General features: G+C 46.2%; 1 protein-coding gene across 2 annotated transcripts in view; it reads right to left on the reverse strand.

Annotated features, from left to right (window-relative positions):
• LOC115462595 overlaps window positions 1-19786 on the reverse strand; it is a 69423-nt gene that overhangs the window by 12830 nt on the left and 36807 nt on the right. The window contains exons 3-4 of one of the 2 annotated variants that reach the window (XM_030192590.1): window positions 9460-9486; window positions 2422-2538 (exon numbers count right to left, since the gene is read on the reverse strand). In XM_030192590.1, coding sequence (XP_030048450.1) covers window positions 2422-2538; window positions 9460-9486 — 144 coding nt within the window. The remainder of the gene's footprint in view (window positions 1-2421; window positions 2539-9459; window positions 9487-19786) is intronic. The other variant, XM_030192592.1, reaches the window with a different exon arrangement.

The following is a 19786-nucleotide window of genomic DNA, read 5'->3' on the forward strand; positions in this document are numbered from 1 at the left end:
TTCCTTATAATAGTCTTTACCATTTTGCCCAGCACCGATGTCAGACTCACCGGTCTATAATTTCCCTACTTGTGCAGCTCTGGCTTCAAAATTGCACCTGTGACCCCTAACACTAGTCTCATAATACTACTGCTAAAAGGTCAGGTAGTCAAATAGGAGAGCGGAGCCAGCAAGCATTATTTGGCTGCTTGACTCCTAGTGCTAGTACTTTGAAACTAGTGATAAGGCTTGATGATGCCATTTTGAACCCAGAGCCACAAGATCAGGAGCATTTAGGAATTACTTCTGCTCCCACTACACCACTAGGGACCCCTGGTATCAGCTGGAGCTGGGATTGGGAGGCAAGGGAGACTCTCAGGTGGGGGTGTTGCTGTCTGCTGGCACTCCAGGAAGGTTAATGTTCAGGGGCACCACTGAGAAGGACTTCATGTTCTGGGGGAGATGGATGGAATCAGGTGTGAGGGGAATGGATGCTGTCAAGACAAAGCTGCTGCCATGCACATGAGGAGATGGGGGGCTAAAAAAGTGCAGCCTACATGCAGTTTTGTAAAATCAGTGCTTCCACAGGATATGGAAAGGCACATGGACATGCTGTAATTTCAATGTAGTAGGAACATGAGATGGGAGGTAAGGTTTCTTTAGGTACTTGCAGAATCTTTCTTTACTATATCTACTGAAGAAGTTAATGCACCATATACTCTCTTTATCTTTAATAAAGGAAGCATTACAGGCCTTTAGTTCTGCCACATGTCGTTCTGGAGACAGTCACTTGTCCTGCCATCCCAAAGTCTCAGCTTGCACATTGTTTTGGAGTTGAAGCAAACTCACAGCATTAATCAGTATAGGGCCCTTTTACTAAGCCTCGTAAGCGTCTACGAGGGCCCAGTGTGTGCCAAAATGGAGTTACCACCTGGCTGCCGCATGGCTCTCGCGGTAATTTCATTTCTGGCACATGTCCAATACGCGCGTCAGATAAATAATTATTATTTTCAGACGCGCGTATCGGACACACGCCAAGTGGCATTGGACACACCAAGGTCACTGCCGCCCAGTTAACACATGAGACTTTACCACTAGGTTAATGGCTGGCGATAAGGTCTCAGACCCAAAATGGACACGCGCAATTTTGATTTAGCCACACATCCATTTTCGGCAAAAACTTTAAAAAGGCATTTTTTTCAGGCGCGCTGAAAAATGGATCTCCGCATGCCCAAAGCATGCGCCTACACTACCGCAGGCCATTTTCCGCGCACCTTGGTAAACGGACCCCTTTATCTAGTTTTTGAATCAAAGACAGTTCCAGCTGTGTGATGATAGCCTTCACAACTTCCACCACAGTTAATGCTAAAGAATCTTTAATTATATCCGAAGCTACATTTAACCCTAGGTTAGCACTAAAGATCATCCCTCTCCAGTACTTGATGAAATCATCAAATCAGTTCCAGTCTCCACTCCTCCCAGCGCTGCCCTGTTTGCTAGGATGTGTGGGGTCAATGCTGGTGAAACCCCAGCAACCAGGACTGTTTCCATGACACCTTCCATCTGATACTCTGTCCCAAGATTGTCAGCATTGTCCTCACATCTACATTTCTATTTAGGAGGTATTAAGTGTCCCTGTGTTAACTTTGCATTAGCCAGTTAGCCTGCAGTGGTATAGCATGTTAGCTGGCTAATGCTTTCATGCTCACTGTCCACCCATACCATGCCCCTTGAATGAAAAATGTTGAAAAATTCAGTAAGGCACAGTTTAACACACAGAAACAAACAACCGCAAAGCCCCTTAACATGAGACTACTGCTAGGGGCACAATTTTGGATGCAGCGTTGACTGGGCAGGAGCGAAGGGGGATCGCTCCTACCCGGCAACCAATGGATCACCAGTTAAGGGCTTTGAGGCCCTCTCTGGGGGGCACTGTATATAGAAAGAAGCTGCCGGGGGGGGGGGGGGGGGTCGGGAGGGAAGGATGCTGCATTGGGGGAGGGGGGAGTGGCTGAATAGGGGGCCTTTACAAGGAGCCCTGCAGCCCTGTGCACCTCAGGCCATGACTTTGTGGCCTGATGCTCACGAGAGGTAAATAGCCCCAGCTTTTTTATTATGATTTCCGGGCCATAATGCAACTTGTGGTGTATTGCAACTCACAATATGGAATTTACACTGTAAAGAGATTCACATGCACATGTTTTGCATCTCACTACTGTGTAACCCGTAGTGACTTAAAATATCACTGTTATATTTTTAGTCAAGCAGTGTTAGGGCCATTTAAGTTGTATTAAGGGCCAAATAACACGACTTAAGTCCCTAATGCAGCTTGATGAATTCCCCCCTAAATGTTTTTTTTCCCATAGACAGGTCCATAACGTGCAGTAAGTGATATATATAACATAAAATAGCTGAAGGTGTTACATGAACAAATAATCTTACCTTCATTTTTAATTCTTTGTTTCTTTTTGTAATAAAAATAACCTGGTAATATCAAGACTGGAAGAATGAGAAGAAGACCCATAAATTTATAATTCTTCTCTTCTGCATCATTTTTATCTGTAATAAAATGTTCAAAATCAAATATTCAAAATCCTATAGAGCTGACATATGGACCTTCAGATTTCTTTAAAGTTTAATTCAGATATATTGAAATCATTTATTCTCTAATTTATTAGCAAATGGGGCAATATTTGGCAGCATTATACATTGATAAAATTAATCAGATGTTCAGTGACTAATGCGTTTAAGTCCACGCCATAGAAAATAAATTGTTAAAGATATCCAGATATTTTAAGCTTGCTATGACTGCATAAGTTTATCTACATAGCACTGAAAATCAGAGTGATGAAGATAAACATTTTTCCAGACCTCTTCATCCTCCCACATGTACAGGGAAAGATATCAACTTTGTAAAATAATGCATGCTAATTAACAAAACATACATTAATTGCACTTAATGCACTCGTTTCACTGCAGTGCATGTTAATGAGATGCAAATGTATGCAGAGCACCTTATTATTATGCAAATGAATAATCTAGCTTGCATTTAGTTTTACTAGCTCCATTATTCATGGAAAAATGTCACCTTTGAGCTGGCATTATCTTTCCTCTCCATGAGCATTGGGCTGCTAATGGATGGCCCAGGGGCGTAGCCAGACAACAGATTTTGGGTGGGCCTAGGCAAGAAGTGGGTGAGCACCAAGTGTTCCCCCTCCCCCCCAACCACCAAAAAATATCTCAGCTGGCGGGAAAACGCTTCTTTCCACCTTGGCAGTCTGCAGCAGGCATGCCCTGAAAACTGAGCATGCGCAGGTGCCAGTATCATGGAGAGTAGCGTTTTTGTTACCATCAGGGGGAAGTCTTCAGCTGATGGAGCTTGGGATCCCCACTAGATACCACTAAACATGTGCTACTGTTGGGTGGGCCTGAACCCTACGTGGGTGGGTCCTGGCCCACCCAGGCCCACCCGTGGCTACGCCACTGGGATGGCCTAATGTTTCCAGAGAGCCTTTTAAAAGGGTTGGGGGCCCTTTTACCAAACTGCGGTAAAAATTGGCCTTAGCACATGCTTACACAGGTCATTCACGTAGGCTAATGTCATTTTTACCGCATGGGTAAAATTACCAAATTTCAGCTTTTTTCTACTAATGTCCATGCGTTAATTTTCCCACTAATGATTTGAACAATCCACTTTACAAGATAAGTACAACCTACAAAAATGAAAGTGGAAAACAGTGCTCAAAGGGAACAATTAATGTAGAAACTATTCTTTATCTTTTTAAAATTTTATTTTTGTTACATTTGTACTCCGCGCTTTCCCACTCATGGCAGGCTCAATGCAGCTTACATGGGGCAATGGAGGGTTAAGTGACTTGCCCAGAGTCACAAGGAGCTGCCTGTGCCGGGAATCGAACTCAGTTCCTCAGGACCAAAGTCCACCACCCTAACCACTAGGCCACTCCTCCAAAAATCTTTTTGTACTTTTTTCTTTTCTTATTTAAAAATAAAAAATGGAGGGAAAAGACCTAAAAAAATCCACAGTGCTTTAATTTCTTCACCAAAGCACTGTGCAGATCAATCTTTCATCATGGGTTGAAAAACCTCCAAAGCCTACCGTCTACACACTTTCCCCCAGATTCTATATATGGCGCCTATGCAGAGATATATGTGTGTAACTTAATTGGCGTAACAAGGTAATCAGTGTTTTGAACAGCACTTAACAAGCAATAATGAGTACTAATTGGCAATAATTATAATTTATGTGCAGAAACGTTAAGCATCTACTATAATAAAAAGCACCTCCTACATTCTGAAGCTAACTCCTTGGCAGTGAAGGGTTTGTAGGGTTCGTGCTGCCTGTAACGCTGTATCCATCTCCTGTCCTGACGTTTGCGTGCTTCCTGGTTCCTCACAAGCAGCAGTGACCAACCACACAATAGCAGCACGAGGCACACCAACATACGCTCAGTCAACGCCGAACGTCGCCGGCATCAATACTGCTGGTACTGCCTCAGCTACCACCCCTCTGCCAACCACTCGCTGCCTCCCTGACAATCCCCTCCCAGACACACAACGCCCTCTCCCCTGGGTCCACAGCCAACGTCGCCGGCAACAACTGTGCCAGTAGCACCGCCGCCACCACAAACACTCTCTGAGACACGCCCCCCCATAGGAAAGGAGGGAGGCTGGAAGGGAAAAGTCCCCAGCTTCTCCTCTCTCCCATGCCCCCCTCCAACCACCCATGTCCACCGACTCTCCTCTCTCCCCTGCCCCCCCTCCAGCCACCCAGATAGTCCAGCGAATTCTTCGGGGCAGGCAGGAAAGATCCCCAGTCTTGCCTGCCCGCTGCCGGTGCTGACCCTCCCCTGCTGCTGGATCGCTCTTCAAAATGGCCACCGAGACTTACAAGGGCGCCCTCCAAGACTTCAGTAGAAGTCTCATGAGACCGCTACTGGAAGTCTCGGCAGCCATTTTGAAGAGCGATCCGGCAGCGGGGGAGGGTCAGCACCGGCAGCGGGCAGGCAAGACTGGGGATCTTTCCTGCCTGCCCCGAAGAATTGGCTGGACAACCTGGGTGGCTGGAGGGAGGGGGCAGGGGAGAGAGGAGAGTCGCTGGACATGGGTGGCTGGAGGGGGGCAGGGGGGCAGGGGAGACAGGAGAGTTGCTGGGCATGGGTGGATGGAGCAGGGGCAGGGGAGAGGAGAGTCGCTGGCCATGGGTGGGTGGATGGAGGAGGGGGGGAAGGGGAGAGAAGAGAGTTGCTGGGCATGGGTGGATGGAGGGGGGCAGGGGAGAGAAGAGAGTCGCTGGACATGGGTGGATGGAGGGGGGTCAGGGGAGAGAAGAGAGTCGCTGGACATGGTTGGATGGAGGGGGGGTCAGGGGAGAGAAGAGTCGCTGGACATGGGTGACTGGAGGGGGGCAGGGGAGAGAGGAGAGTCGCTGGACATGGGTGGCTGGAGGGGGGCAGGGGGAGAGAAGGGTCACTAGACATGGGTGGCTGGAGGAGGGGCAGGGGAGAGAGGACGGTTGCTGGACATGGGTGGCTGGAGGGGGGGGGCAAGGAGAGAGGAGGGTCGCTCAATGGGGGAGGATCAAAGACTGGGGATCTTTCCTGCCTGCCCCGAATAATTTGCTGGACAACCAGGGACCGGGTGGTTGCCTTCTTCACGTGCTTGGGGAAGGGGGGAGGACAGCCGGCTTGCCCTCAAGAACAACCGGCTTGCACCCTGGCATCCAGATCCACAACTTGAGTGCCTCCTTCCGCGAGGGGCTGGCCTTCTGCGCCCTGCTGCATCGCCACCGCCCCGACCTCATGTGAGTACCGACCAAGAAAGGGAAGAGGAATCACTGTAAGAGTGAACCCCACACTGGGAAGTGGTTGAGGCTCTGCTGGTTCAGGGTAGGGCTGTGCGCCTCTGCTCTGACCGACTCCAAGCATCTTCCCCCCAAATGCTGACCAAGTTCTGAGACGTGAGGAGGGGAGGGGATCCTGAGATGAGAGGGGGGGGCCTGAGATGAGAGGGGAGAGGGGGTCCTGAGACAAGAAAGAGGTGGGGGAGGGGGGCCTGAGATGAGAGAGATGTGGGGAGGGGGGCCTGAGACAAGAGAGGTGGGGACCTGAGACAAGAGAAAGTGGGGAGGGGGTCCTGAGACGAGGGGGAGAGAGGGGAGTGAGGGGGAGGGAGGTGAGGAGGAGGGGAGGGGGAGGAGGAGGGAGGAAGAGGCCAGGTGAGAATGCAGAGTTGATGCACATGTAGTGGGGGGAGGGCAACGGACAGAGGAGATTTGCTGCACCAGGATGGATGGAGGGGGCAGGGGAGAGATGCTGCACATGGATGCAGCACAGAGGACGTTTGCTGCATATGGATTAATGCAGGGGAGAGAGCATAATTGGTGCAAACGGGACACACACTACACTCTCACTCACACAGACAGACACACATTCTGTCTCTCTCTCGATCACACACTGTCTGTCAAGCACACACACACACACTCTCTCTCTCTCTGACACACACTCTTTCTCTCTCACACATACTCATTCACTCTCTCACACATACTCTCTCCAAACATTTCCCTTAAAAACATAATTGCCATTAGGGGACAACCTTGCTAGCGCCCGTTTCATTTCTTTCAGAAACGGGCCTTTTTTACTACTTTTAAATAATTAAATAAAAATGGGGGTGGGGGTTTAGGTTTGTTATTAGATTTGACTATTTCAGTTGTATAGTATCTCCTTTTTTCCTGCTTAAGTTTAGTATGATGAGGCGTAGGTAAGTTTATAGTGCGAAAGAGACTCTGGGGTCTTACGCTTCTTCTATAAGAATTCAAAATGTCTAGTCTGTTGCCTAAGGAGGCACAACTCAGAATGATACCAGGGTTTGTGATCTTTGTACCTAGAACTAGATAGATGTTCTGAGGCCAGTTGATCTAGATACTGGTGCAAGATATTCCAAATAGTGGCTTGATCTAAGAACGAATAGGACTCAAAGTCTGATGGAGACAAAGAGCATAACAGTTTAATCTTAGAGGAATCTATACTAGCAAGATTTCTAGTGCAAAATGAGTAGGTTTCTCTGTCCAACTGCGCATCCATTTCCAGCTCACTTTCTAGGCCATCTCTCCTCCCCCAAATTCCTCTTCATACTCTCTCAATTCTTGTATAAATTGAATTATTGAAGATTGAGCTGAAGTGATTCTGTTTATGAATACATCTTTTTCTTTCTATCTACACAGCGATGGGTAACCTGTATGAAATGGGTGAAGCAACCCCATTGTCCATGGGTAGACATAATTTAACAGGCTTTTTGAGAAAGATCAATAGGAGAAAAGGAAAGGGCTATATTCTTATACTCATTTTTCTTGGAACAAGATATGAATATACTTATTTTTTGAAGCCTTATTTATGATCCAGAAGGATCTGTATTTTTTTTTCACATCATGCTAAAGTAATGCAGAATAGGAAGAAGTGTTTCTTGGTGCTTGTTTAATAAAGATTGTGTTGACATTGAACCGTACACTGGAAATAATTGTGTCATTCCCTACTTCTTGCTCTACGTTTCGGACACACCATAGGGATCCTTTTCCTGTTTTTGGTGCTACAGAAGTGTTTCTTGGTCATGAGGCAATGATTTGAGTGCATTATTCGTATTTTGATGTCTCTGTTAATGTTTATTTAAACTTCACAGTGTGGACTATGCACTTCTTGCACCCTTGGATTTTAGATTTATGTAACCCAGTGATTATTTTTTTTTATCCTAGGGTCTGGGGGGGGGTCTTCAGGCTTCCAGAGCTGTTTTCTTCTTTTGGGGCTCCGGTACTCAATCGGAGGCTCCAGAACGGAGCTGCACTTTTTGCGGCTTACCACAATGCTGCCCAGCTGGCTTGTTATGTTTCCCAGCCAGATGCAAGCTGAAAAATGGTTGATTTCAACCTGCAGGAGAAGGCTGTCAGGCTGCCACTAGGTCCAAAGTGAAGCCGGAAGCCCAGATTTTTGAGGCGCCCTGGCGAAGTTCTGAGGTAATCGTAGTAAATTGCGGTGTTTTACCACAGCCGCGGAGGGACTTCCAGGACCCAGATTGGAGATGGAGGTCGAGTGAGGACCCTTCTGGGGACCAGGAAAGGAGCATGGTGACCCGGAATAAGGGTTTGTTTTTTTAAATGTGGTTTTTGTGTCGGGTGTGCTGGCATATAAGGGGTTAATTTATTTTGAGTTTTATTTGTAGTTATGGGTTCCTGAGAACCTCTTTAGGTGAACTAGTGGGGTGTTTAAAAAAATGTTTTAAATGAAGAAAACCTGAGGTTGGAATTTGGGGTGATTTAGGGTCTAAAATGGGTATTTTTGGAAAATCCTCAACAGAGAACATGTAGGGGAATTATTGTTAATTTTCTTGAGTGGTTTCAGTGGAATTTGTGAAATTTAAATTAATTTTATTAAGAAAATTTGGGAGATGTCCTTAAAAAAGGGTTCTTCTAAAAACTAAAAGCATAGGTTGGTGAGGAAGGAAAGATGTGCATGGGTGGCACAGTAAATTTGAACTTGTTTGACTTTGGTTTACCCGTAAAAGTTTTTAAAAATGTCATTTTCTCATTATTTCCTATGGGAAAAACCAAAATGGAGATTGGAATGTTTAAGCAGAAAAATACCCTTCTAGCTCAAAAAGCGATCTGATTGGTTAATGTTGGTCAGGAGGTGCAGCCAAACCAGGGTTTCCATAGCAACGTTATCTGTGAGTGACTCAGAAGAGTTCTTCAGTGTGTGTAAGGCCTTGAATTGGTGACTGTGGGGAAAGAAATTGGTCTTAAATGGAATGGTGTGACATGACATTAATGGTAGGAGGGTGCTTTTGCATGGTATTTGATAGAAGTGGATGAGAATATCAGCTCTGTGTGGGAAAACAGATACAGCCTATATAAGAGTAATTGGGTTTTTTTTCATAGTGTGTATGTTATTATGTGCTGAGAGAAGTGATTGGTACAAGGTGTATGGATTCCAAGTATAGGTATGCCACTGATGTTGGTCTGATGAAAGTAAGTGGAGTTTGAAATTTGTGTGGGTTTCCAGAGAAAGTCAGGGAAAGAATACACATGGCTCTTCATTAGTGATAGGGAAAAGTGTCAACAGGATAGGATCTGGAAGCTTAGTGCTATAAAAATTATTATTTTGCATGCCTATAGCTAAATAGACCACAGTTATTTTAATTGTTAAGTCCCTGTGAGGTATCCTGATTAAGTGAGACAGGGATTTGTTCCCTTTGAGTTGTTTAAATCAGGTGAGCTCTGATTTAAACAACTCAGCTGGGCGAAGGAATCGTCGATGCTGTGCAAAGATTGTCACTGCTGATTCTGAACTCCAACGTACAAGAAAGACTAAAGTGCACCAGCCAAGAAAGACTACAGCTAAGTGAATCATGCACCAACACAAGAACAAGGAACAAGTTTATAACAAGAGAAGGACAATAGAGTGATATACATACTTGCTGCAGAGTGGGAAGTACAGGAACCTAAAAGAAGATAGAATTACACAAAAATAAATTCTTATGACCAAGGGAAGGTTTGAATTCTAATATAAATGTGGTTAAAATTGAAAGTTATAGAGAACAACATAGCAATATTTATCTGATATCCTGCTGAGTTCAAGGGGGTTCAGAGGGTGTAAATTTCTGTAAATGAGAAAAAAGCACACTTGAAAGTTCAGCTGAACTAGCACTGCACTTTTACCTTTGACAAAGTTTTGGGTGTTTAAATTTTGAGAAACATTTGTCCAACTACAGCTACGAATAAAAACATTATTTATTTACAACTTACCCTTTTTGTGGCTATGTTTCCAACCAAAAAGCAAATCCTAACTTTAGTTTTTTTCCCTCCTTGCAGCTTTGAGCGGTGAGGACCTGATTAGTTTATATTGCTTACCCTTTTCCTGAAACTCAGCTTGAGGTATCAGCCACAACTACTAACATCAGGTACAGTAGAGCTGAGCACCCTCAGGAACAGGGCAACGGCAATATTTAGATTTAGAAGGCCTATTACTAGTATGTGTTAATTGCACTTAACATTACTTATTGATGTGGAATTAAATGTTTTGTGTTATCTGTTGTGTTAAGTTTATCTATGGTAAGTTACCAAGCGTTAACTGAAAGACATAGTCCCTGCCCATTCCCCGCATCTTTCCCACCCCAATCCATACTGTGTAGTTAACGTGAAAATTAACTTGTGCTAAGTGTCATGCCACCGCATTAACTGTTAGTACAGCCATACACTAACAGTGCTCGTTAATTCCCATGTTAACTGCTTAACACACTTTGTTGCTTATTTTGAAGTACACACATCTCAGAATGGTCAAAAACACGTCCATCTTCTGGACGCAGTTTTTGAAAAGTCAGAATTTGGATGTTTTCCACTGAGTTCATCCAGATAGCAGTAGAGCATGTTATAGGCGTGTTTTGAGCAGGACTATTATTGGCCCAAAATCAGGACGTCTTTCAGTGATAACGGAATAGGAAGCCACGTCCAAGTCTAAAAAAAAGTCCGTTTTTATCTAGTCCTGTTTCTACCACATCTAAGTTAAAAAAATAAAAAATAAAAAGATGTTCTGAATGACCAACTGCCCACTGGAGGGATTAAGGCTTAACCCCTCCTTAATCCCCCAGTTGATGCTGTCCATAGGCGCCCGGTATAAGAGGCTTGGGTAGGCTAAGCCTCCCCAGCCAGAAGTGCAGCAAGGGCGGGGCGGGTGCAGCTCGTGAACATCTCCCTCCCGGCTCCCCCCCCCCCCCCGACTGGTGCGCGACGGTCCCGATCTTTACCCCCCCCCCCGTCCCCCCCGACTAGTACGGTGCCGCTCTCTCCCTCCGCTCCTGTCACGTCGTCTTTCAACAAAGCTTCCTGTTCCCATAGCAGCAGCAGCATCAGCTATGATTTAAGCGCTGCTGCTTTGAGCCTGCCCCGGAAGCACTCTCTGAACAGCATCCCTCCTACGTGGGAAGCTGTTCAGAGAGTGCTTCCGGGGCAGGCTGAAAGCAATGGCACTTACATCATTGCTGCTGCTGCTACGGGAACAGGAAGCCTTGTTGAAAGACGACGTGACAGGAGCGAAGGGGGAGAGCAATACGGTACCACACTAGTCCGGGGGGGGGGGGGAAGCGATGCCAGACAGACCGACCAAAGGGAAAGGGGGGTGGAGAGAGGAGGATGTGAGATCCCACATCTAAGGAGAAGAGGGAGGAAGGAATGCAATGGCAGGGCATGGGAATGGGCAAAGGGGGGTGGAGAAAGGAGTAAGAGTGATGGAAGCAAGAAGGGGAGGGAAGAGAAAGGTGGGATGCATGAGGGAGAGGAGAGATGCATGAGGACGCTGGAGGAGAGAGAGAGAAAGTGGAAAAGTGCAGGGGAGAGCCAGAGAGAGATGGGGAGAGAAAGAGGGGACATGGAAGAGAGCAGGGGAGAGCCAGAGAGAGATGGGGAGAGAAAAAGGGGACATGGAAGAGAGCAGGGGAAAGCCAGGGACATGGAAAAGAGCAGGGGAAAGCCAGAGAGAGATGGGGAGAGAAAAAGGGGACATGGAAGAGAGCAGGGGAAAGCCAGGGACATGGAAAAGAGCCGGGGAAAGCCAGAGAGAGATGGGGAGAGAAAGAGGGGCCATGGAAAAGAGCAGGGGAGAGCCAGAGAGAAGATGCTGGATGGAAGAGGGGTACAGAGAGAGAGAGATTAGTGGAAAGATGGGGGGAGAAAGAGGGGACATGGGCAGGAGAGAGAAGCTGCTGGGGAGAAACTGGGGGAGACTCTAGCTGTCAGACGGAGAAATGCTGAATGAAAGGAGGGAGAAAGAGGGAAAAGCTAAAAGGAGGGGGCAGAAAGAGGGAAGACAATGGATGTAAGGGTAGGGAGGGAAAGAGGAAAGACACTAGAAGGATGGGGATAGAGAGGACATGCTGAATGGAAAAGGGTCAAGAGAGAGAACTGTTTAGAAGGAAGGAGATATAGAGGGAGACAATGGATGGAAGGAGAGGGAGACAATAGATGGAAGGATTGGGAGATGGTAATGGGTAGAAGGATGGAGAGAGAAAGAGGGATGACACTGGATAGAAGGGTAGGAGAGAAAAAGGGAAGGTGCTGGACATGGATGGATGGATGGAGGGGAGGGAAGAGAGGAGAAATCTGAACATGGATGGAGTGGAGGGCAGGGAACAGAGGAGAAATGTTGGACAAGGATGGAGGGTAGGAAAGCCAAAGGAAGTACATGCACATGGATGGAGGGGAGGGGAGAAATGCTGGATATGGATGGAGGAAAAATTGCTGAATTTAAGGGCTGGATCAGAACACTTTGAAGGCAGATGCTGAAACTGGAGATAGGGACAGGGCTACAGATGGTAGACAGCACGCATAAAGACACACAAGGACGCATAAGGACACAGGAGGATGGTGGACATGGTGAGAGAAAAAATATCAAATGGAAAGAAGACACTGGGACCAAAGTGAATAGAAAAACTAAATGATCAGACAACAAAGGTAAAAAAAAGTATTTTATTCAGAATTTATTAACTGGAATATGTCAGCTTTTGGAAATGTGCATCTGTGATATTTTGCATGTAAGTTTCAATTTTTCTAGTATTGCTGCATGCTGAGTCTGACTTCTTGAGGTAACTTTCCAGTTTTGCCTTCATATCTGTTGTGTCGTGTTTTTCATGTGTAATCAAGGTGCAGTATTCTACTAGTGTGTAGTATTTACAGCCCTTTTTGGGTTTTTTTTGTTTCACTAGGTTTTAGAGCCCGGTGTAATTACAGTGCTGCCTTTCCACACATAAGGTTGTAGCTCGTCCTGTCCTTGGAATTAGTGCTGTTATGGTTTGCTAAGGTTATGAGTGTGTTTTTGCACAAGTTTGTGTATAGTGTTTTGCAGTGGAGAGATTGTGTATTGGCCTTACTGAGGTGGCACCAAAACATCAGAAAGGGTTTTAGAGTCTAAATCACGACACACTACCTCTTGAAGGATCTACATATAGTAGTTAATAAAAGGAGCTCATTGTGAACACTATCCACCCTAAAAGGGTGTTTTGTGGCTCTACATGAGAATTGTGATTTTATGATCCCTTGTTTCATATTGTTGACGGTCTGCATTTTCCATATGGGTGGTATATTGGTGTATTAGGGTCTGCCTAGTGTTATGGTACAGTAAGGGTCTGAGTGTGTTTTTGCACAAATTTGTGCATAGTGTTTTACAGTTGAGCGATTGTGGTTAGTATATGCTTTAAGCAACCACTTTATTCTTTGACATATGATACATATCTAATATCTAAATTTAATAAAAGGTATTAATTGTGACTTTTATTTTTATTTATTTATTTTTTCTGTGTGTTATCAGACAATTATGGATTTAAGCTCCACCCCTGGCTCCACCCCTAACCCAGCCCCCTTTAGCCTCCCCAAACAGTTGGGCCACCGACCGCCTATGATGCTGTCCACCTACCACCCCCCACCCCAAAGAACTGAAACTGAAAGGGAATACTGTAATGGAAGATGTAAAGGATTGCTTTTCAACCCTGCTATGTCCGATAATACACTCTAAAATCTTCTGTCTTTGACCGAAAGTAACTTTCCTTGTAAATACAAAAACAGGTTGGAATGACTCTGACGCCAGCCTGTGCAGCAGTGGCGTAGCCAAGGGTGGGCTTGGGTGGGCCCAGGCCCATCCATTTTGGGCTCAGGCCCACCCAGTAGCAGCACATCTATGATGTGGCTTGCAGGGATTCCCAAGTCCCACCAGTTGAAAACTCCCAACAACTATCCCTCCTGCATACCTTGTACATAGCAGATCTTCGCCTGCAGTGACCAGCAGCTGATACATACTACTCACACCAGCCCCACAGCCTTCCCTCTGACGTATTCCTGCCTATGTGCAAATAGGAAGTTGTGTCAGTGGAAGGCTGTGGGGCCAACAGGAGTGTATTAGTTGCTGCTCACTGCCAGTGAAAATCTGCTATTTAAAAGATATGCGGGAGAGGGGGGATGTTTTGAGAGACATATAGCATGCAGGTGAGAGAAGGAGAGACCAAATCACCTGAGGGACGGGGCGGGATTCTTCTGCCCACCCATCTTGGGCCCAGGCCCACCCAAAATTGGGTGTCTGGCTACGCCCTTGCTGTGCAGGAGGGAGGCAGGGTATGCTTGAAGTTCAGGAGATAAGCCACCTGGCCAGTGGTTTGTTTATCTGAACCGAGAGTGTGTGACAGCATCCTCATGTACATTCTTGTAATTTTCCTTAGCTCTGAACATGAGTTCTAAGCCTTACATAGTAACATAGTAGATGACGGCAGAAAAAGACCTGCATGGTCCATCCAGTCTGCCCAAGACAAACTCATATGTGTATACCTTACCTTGAATTTGTACCTGTCCTTTTCAGGGCACAGACCATATAAGTCTGCCCAGCAGTATTTCCCGCCTCCCAACCACCAGTCCCGCCTCCCATCACCGGCTCTGGTACAGACCGTATAAGTCTGCCCTCCCCTATCCTCACCTCCCAACCACCACCCCCTCTTCCCCCCAACTGCTCCGCCACCCAATTTCAGCTAAGCTTCTGAGGATGCATTCCTTCTGCACAGGATTCCTCTATGCATATCCCACGCATGTTTGAACTCCGTTACCGTTTTCATCTCCACCACCTCCCGCGGGAGGGCATTCCAAGCGTCCACCACCCTCTCCGTGAAAAAATACTTCCTGATATCTTTCCTGAGTCTGCCCCCCTTCAATCTCATTTCATGTCCTCTCGTTCTACCGCCTTCCCATCTCCGGAAAAGATTCGTTTGCGGATTAATACCTTTCAAATATTTGAACGTCTGTATCATATCACCCCTGTTCCTCCTTTCCTCCAAGGTGTACATGTTCAGGTCAGCAAGCCTCTCTTCATACATCTTGGAACGTAAATCCCATACCATCCTCGTAGCTTTTCTTTGCACCGCTTCCATTTTTTTAACATCCTTCGCAAGATACGGCCTCCAAAACTGAACACAATACTCCAGGTGGGGCCTCACCAACGTCTTATACAGGGGCATTAAAACCTCCTTTCTTCTGCTGGTCACTCCTCTCTCTATACAGCCTAGCAATCTTCTAGCTACTGCCACCGCCTTGTCGCACTGTTTCGTCGCCTTCAGGTCCTCAGATACTATCACCCCAAGATCCCTCTCCCCGTCCGTGCCTATCAGACTCTCCCCGCCTAACACATACGTCTCCCTTGGATTTCTACTCCCTAAGTGCATCACTTTGCATTTCTTCGCATTGAATTTTATTTGCCAAACGTTAGACCATTCTTCTAGCTTCTTCAGATCTTTTTTCATGTTTTCCACACCCTCCGGGGTGTCCACTCTGTTGGAAATCTTGGTGTCATTCGCAAAAAGGCAAACTTTACCTTGTAACCCTTCGGCAATGTCACTCACAAATATATTGAACAGAATCGGCCCCAGCACCGATCCCTGAGGCACTCCACTACTCACCTTTCCCTCCTCCGAGCGAACTCCATTCACCACCACCCTCTGGCGTCTGTCCGTCAACCAGTTCCTAATCCAGTTCACCACTTCGGGTCCTATCTTCAGGCCGTCTAGTTTATTTAAGAGCCTCCTGTGGGGAACCGTGTCGAAAGCCTTGCTGAAATCTAAGTAGATGACATCCATAGCACGTCCTTGATTTAATTCTCCTGTCACCCAGTCAAAGAATTCAATGAGATTCGTTTGGCACGATTTCCCTTTGGTGAAACCATGTTGTCTCGGATCTTGCAACTTATTGGCTTCCAGGAAATTCACTATCCTTTCCTTCAGCATGGCTTCCATTACTTTTCCAATAACCGAAGTGAGGCTTACCGGCCTGTAGTTTCCAGCTTCTTCCCTATCATCACTTTTGTGAAGAGGGACCGCCTCCGCCGTTCTCCAATCCCTCGGAACCTCTCCCGTCTCCAAGGATTTATTAAACAAGTCTTTAAGAGGACCCGCCAGAACCTCTCTGAGCTCCCTCAGTATTCTGGGGTGGATCCCGTCCGGCCCCATGGCTTTGTCCACCTTTAGCTTTCCAAATTGTTGATACACACTCTCTTCTGTGAACGGCGCTCTATCCACCTCATTTTCAGGTGTACTTTTGCCAGTCCCTCTCGGTCCTTCCCCAGGGTTTTCTTCCGTGAAAACAGAACAAAAGTATCTATTTAGCAAATTGGCTTTTTCTTCATCATTTTCTACATAGCGTTTTGTTGTATCTTTTAGTCTCTCAATTCCCTTTATAGTCTTTCTCCTTTCACTAATATACCTGAAGAAGTTTTTGTCTCCGCTCCTTACATTTCTAGCCATTTGTTCTTCCGCTTGCGCCTTCGCCAGACGTACCTCTCTCTTGGCTTCTTTCAGTTTCATCCGGTATTCCTCCCCGTGTTCCTCCTCTTGAGATTTTCTATATTTCTGGAACGCTAACTCTTTAATCTTTATTTTCTCAGCCACTTGCTTTGAGAACCATATCGGTTTCCTTTTTCTCTTGCTTTTATTTACTCTCCTTACATAAAGGTCTGTGGCCCTGTTTATTACTTCTTTTAGCCTGGACCACTGTCCTTCCACTTCTCGTATGTCCTCCCAGCCCATCAGCTCCTTCCTCAGGTATTCTCCCATTTTGTTAAAGTCAGCTCGCTTGAAATCCAGGACTTTGAGTTTAGAGTGGCCGTCATCCACATGAGCCGTTACATCAAAACAAACCGTTTGATGGTCACTGTTTCCCAGGTGTGCAGCCACTCGGACATTTGACACACTATCCCCATTCGTGAGCACCAGATCCAACATGGCTCCCTCCCTCGTGGGTTCGTTCACCATTTGTCTGAGCAGAGCACTTTGGAAAGCATCCACAATCTCTCTACTTCTTTCCGATTTTGCAGACGGAACCTGCCAATCTACATCCGGCAGATTAAAATCTCCCAACAACAGCACCTCTCTTTTCTTCCCCAACTTTTGAATATCAGCGATCAGATCTTTATCTAGTTCTTCCAATTGTGTCGGGGGTCTATAGACAACACCCACGTGGACCAAGGTTCTATCCTCTCTTTTTAAGGTGATCCATATCGCTTCTTCCTTTCCCCAGTTCCCTGTCATTTCAGTCGCTGCGATATCATTATAAGTTCCAAAGTGTCAGCTAAGTGCTGTTATCAAGGGAATGCTCTAGTTGAATGGACCCAAATGGTCCAGTCTGAGCAAGATTTTCAATTGATTTAACTTTTAAAAACTGCCCTAGATATTGCTAACTTTCCTTTTAACTAAGTCTAAATATTCCCAATAATTATAGCAGTTCCTCTCTATCAGAGTTTGGCAGGAACAGAAAGAAAGCCAGAAAGAGAGAGAGGTTTCACAGTGCTAATTAAAATTATTAAGCAATAAGCATTAAAATTTAAAGAGATTATCAGGTAGCTCACCTAAAAAACCAGCTAGTTGAGAAGATTTGGGATTTAGAGGTCAGAATTAAACCTTTCCTTTGCAGGAGGGGAGTTTCTTTCAGTGACATTGGGAGCTCATCTCAGCTCTGGTCCCGCCCTCATTTCCTGTTTCCGCAAGGGCGGGAGGGTGGGACCAGAGCTGAGAGAGGGAAGGGAAGGCTCCTGAAGCGCCGAGCAGCTTGCACGCTTTTCACTGCTGCCGCCTGCCGCAATAACCCCGACGAGGTAACTTAGATGACTTTTAAAATTCAGAGGGAGGGGGACTGGAACTCGGGTGGTCGGGGCGGAGTTCAGGCACGCCACGCGGGACCCCTTGAGCACAAGGCCCTATACAGTCGCCTCGCCCTAAGACCGGCCCTTCGCACATCCATTTTCGACCACAAAAAATGCTTTTTCTCCAAGCGCGCTGAAAAATTGACCTGCGCACATCTAAAATACATGCCTACGTCAGCACAGGCCACTTTTAGGCGTGCCTTAGTTAAAGGACCCCATACAGCATTCAAGGATCATTTTGTGCTGATCTCACAGGAAAACACCCCAGAAAGTAGGAATATTAATCAGTAAACCATCTTGTAAGGATAAGATAGTACAAGTCTTACTGATAATAAAAGAGAGAATGCTCATATTTCTTATGGAAACATGCCAGAACAGACATAAAGTTTTTTTGGACCAATGGTACAGACTTTTCACCAAGGGGTCCTTTTACCAAGCTGCAGTAAACACTAGTGCGTGCTTACCACAGCTTAAAAGGGCTTGCCACAGGGAGTGCTCAAACAGTGGCATAGCTACATGGGGCCACAGGGGCCTGGGCCCCCCAAATTTCTTCTAGTCCCCTGGTTTTGCTGGCGGGGTACCCAACCCCGCCAGCTGAAACCTTCATCCAGCGCCAGTCTCTGGTGGCACCAGAGACCGGCGCTGAATGAAGGCTTCAGCTAGCAGGGGTTGGGGACCCCCACCAGCCAAGGTATTTGTGGCAGCAAGGCAGCGACGGAGGGAGGGGGGCGGCGGCAGACCAAAATGCCCCCTCACCTTGGGCTTTGGCCTCCTCCCACCACGAGGTCTGGCTATGCCCCTGCGCTCAGGTGTCCTGCGGTAAGTTCCAGATTAGCGTGTACACATCACACACTAAAAAAATTATTTTTATTATGGAGGGGGCGTGTTTGCAGGAATCAGGTCAGATACTTTGCCAAGTGCTGATTAGTACATGACTAGTGCATGAGCCCTTATTACCTACACATTTTAAAAAGTGAAAGTACCAACAGCATAAAAACAAGAGTTATTTCTTACCTTCAAAAAACACTTTAAAAAAAGCTCATTTTGCAAAAATCTCAACAGGCAAAGCTTCTGTACTTATAAACAGGCAAAACTGCCTAAAAATGCTTTTCAATCATCAAAAATACTTTATTTTAAAAGCATTTTGAGGTCATTTAAAATTTTTTGGTGTGATTTAGCCTGTTAAGTGCAGAAGCTTTGCTTGTTAAGATCTTTGAAAAGCAAGCATGGCTTTTGAAGGTAAAAACAAAAAAAAAAAGTATTGTTTTTTTTTGCTGCTTTTGCTTTCATTATCACAGAGGCTATTATATTCCTATTTGCTCCAGAGCAGATAACACATGATAACAGGGTTAGCACACACATGCTGTTAGTAAATTACTCCTTCTAAGACCTAAAGGTTAAAAAATAGGATTTTGTGATTGTGGGTTTTTTAAAAATAATTATACAGAATGGAGACATAGAGGGGTATAATCGAAAGGGACGCCCAAGTTTTCCTGAGGGCGTCCCCGCAGGATGGCCCCGTGAAGGGGCGGGAAAACCGCTACTATGGAAACAAGATGGGCATCCATCTTTTGTTTCGATAATACGGTTGGGGACGCCCAAATCTCAGAGATGGTCGACCTAAGGGATGGTCGTCCCTGGTTTTCGGCGATAATGGAAACCAAGGATGCCCATCTCAAAAATGATCAAATCCAAGTCCTTTGGTCATGGGAGGAGCCAGCATTCATAGTGTAATGGTCCCTCTGACATGCCAGGACACCAACCGGGCACCCTAGGGGGCACTGTAGTGGACTTCACAAATTGCTCCCAGGTGCATAACTCCCTTACCTTCAGTGCTGAGCCCCCCCCCCCCCAAAAAAAAAAAAAACCACTCCCCACAACTGTACAGTGGGTTTCGGGTGGGTTTTGAAAGACTCACATTTACCACCACAAGTGTAATAGGTAGGGGGGGATAGACCTGGGTCCGCCTGCCTGAAGTGCACTGCACCCACTAAAACTGCTCCAGGGACCTGCATACTGCTGTCATGGAGCTGGGTATGACATTTGAGGCTGGCATAGAGGCTGGCAAAAAAAATTAATTTTTT

This window comes from Microcaecilia unicolor, chromosome 2 (genome assembly GCF_901765095.1).
Source record: "Microcaecilia unicolor chromosome 2, aMicUni1.1, whole genome shotgun sequence".
NCBI lineage: Eukaryota > Metazoa > Chordata > Amphibia > Gymnophiona > Siphonopidae > Microcaecilia > Microcaecilia unicolor.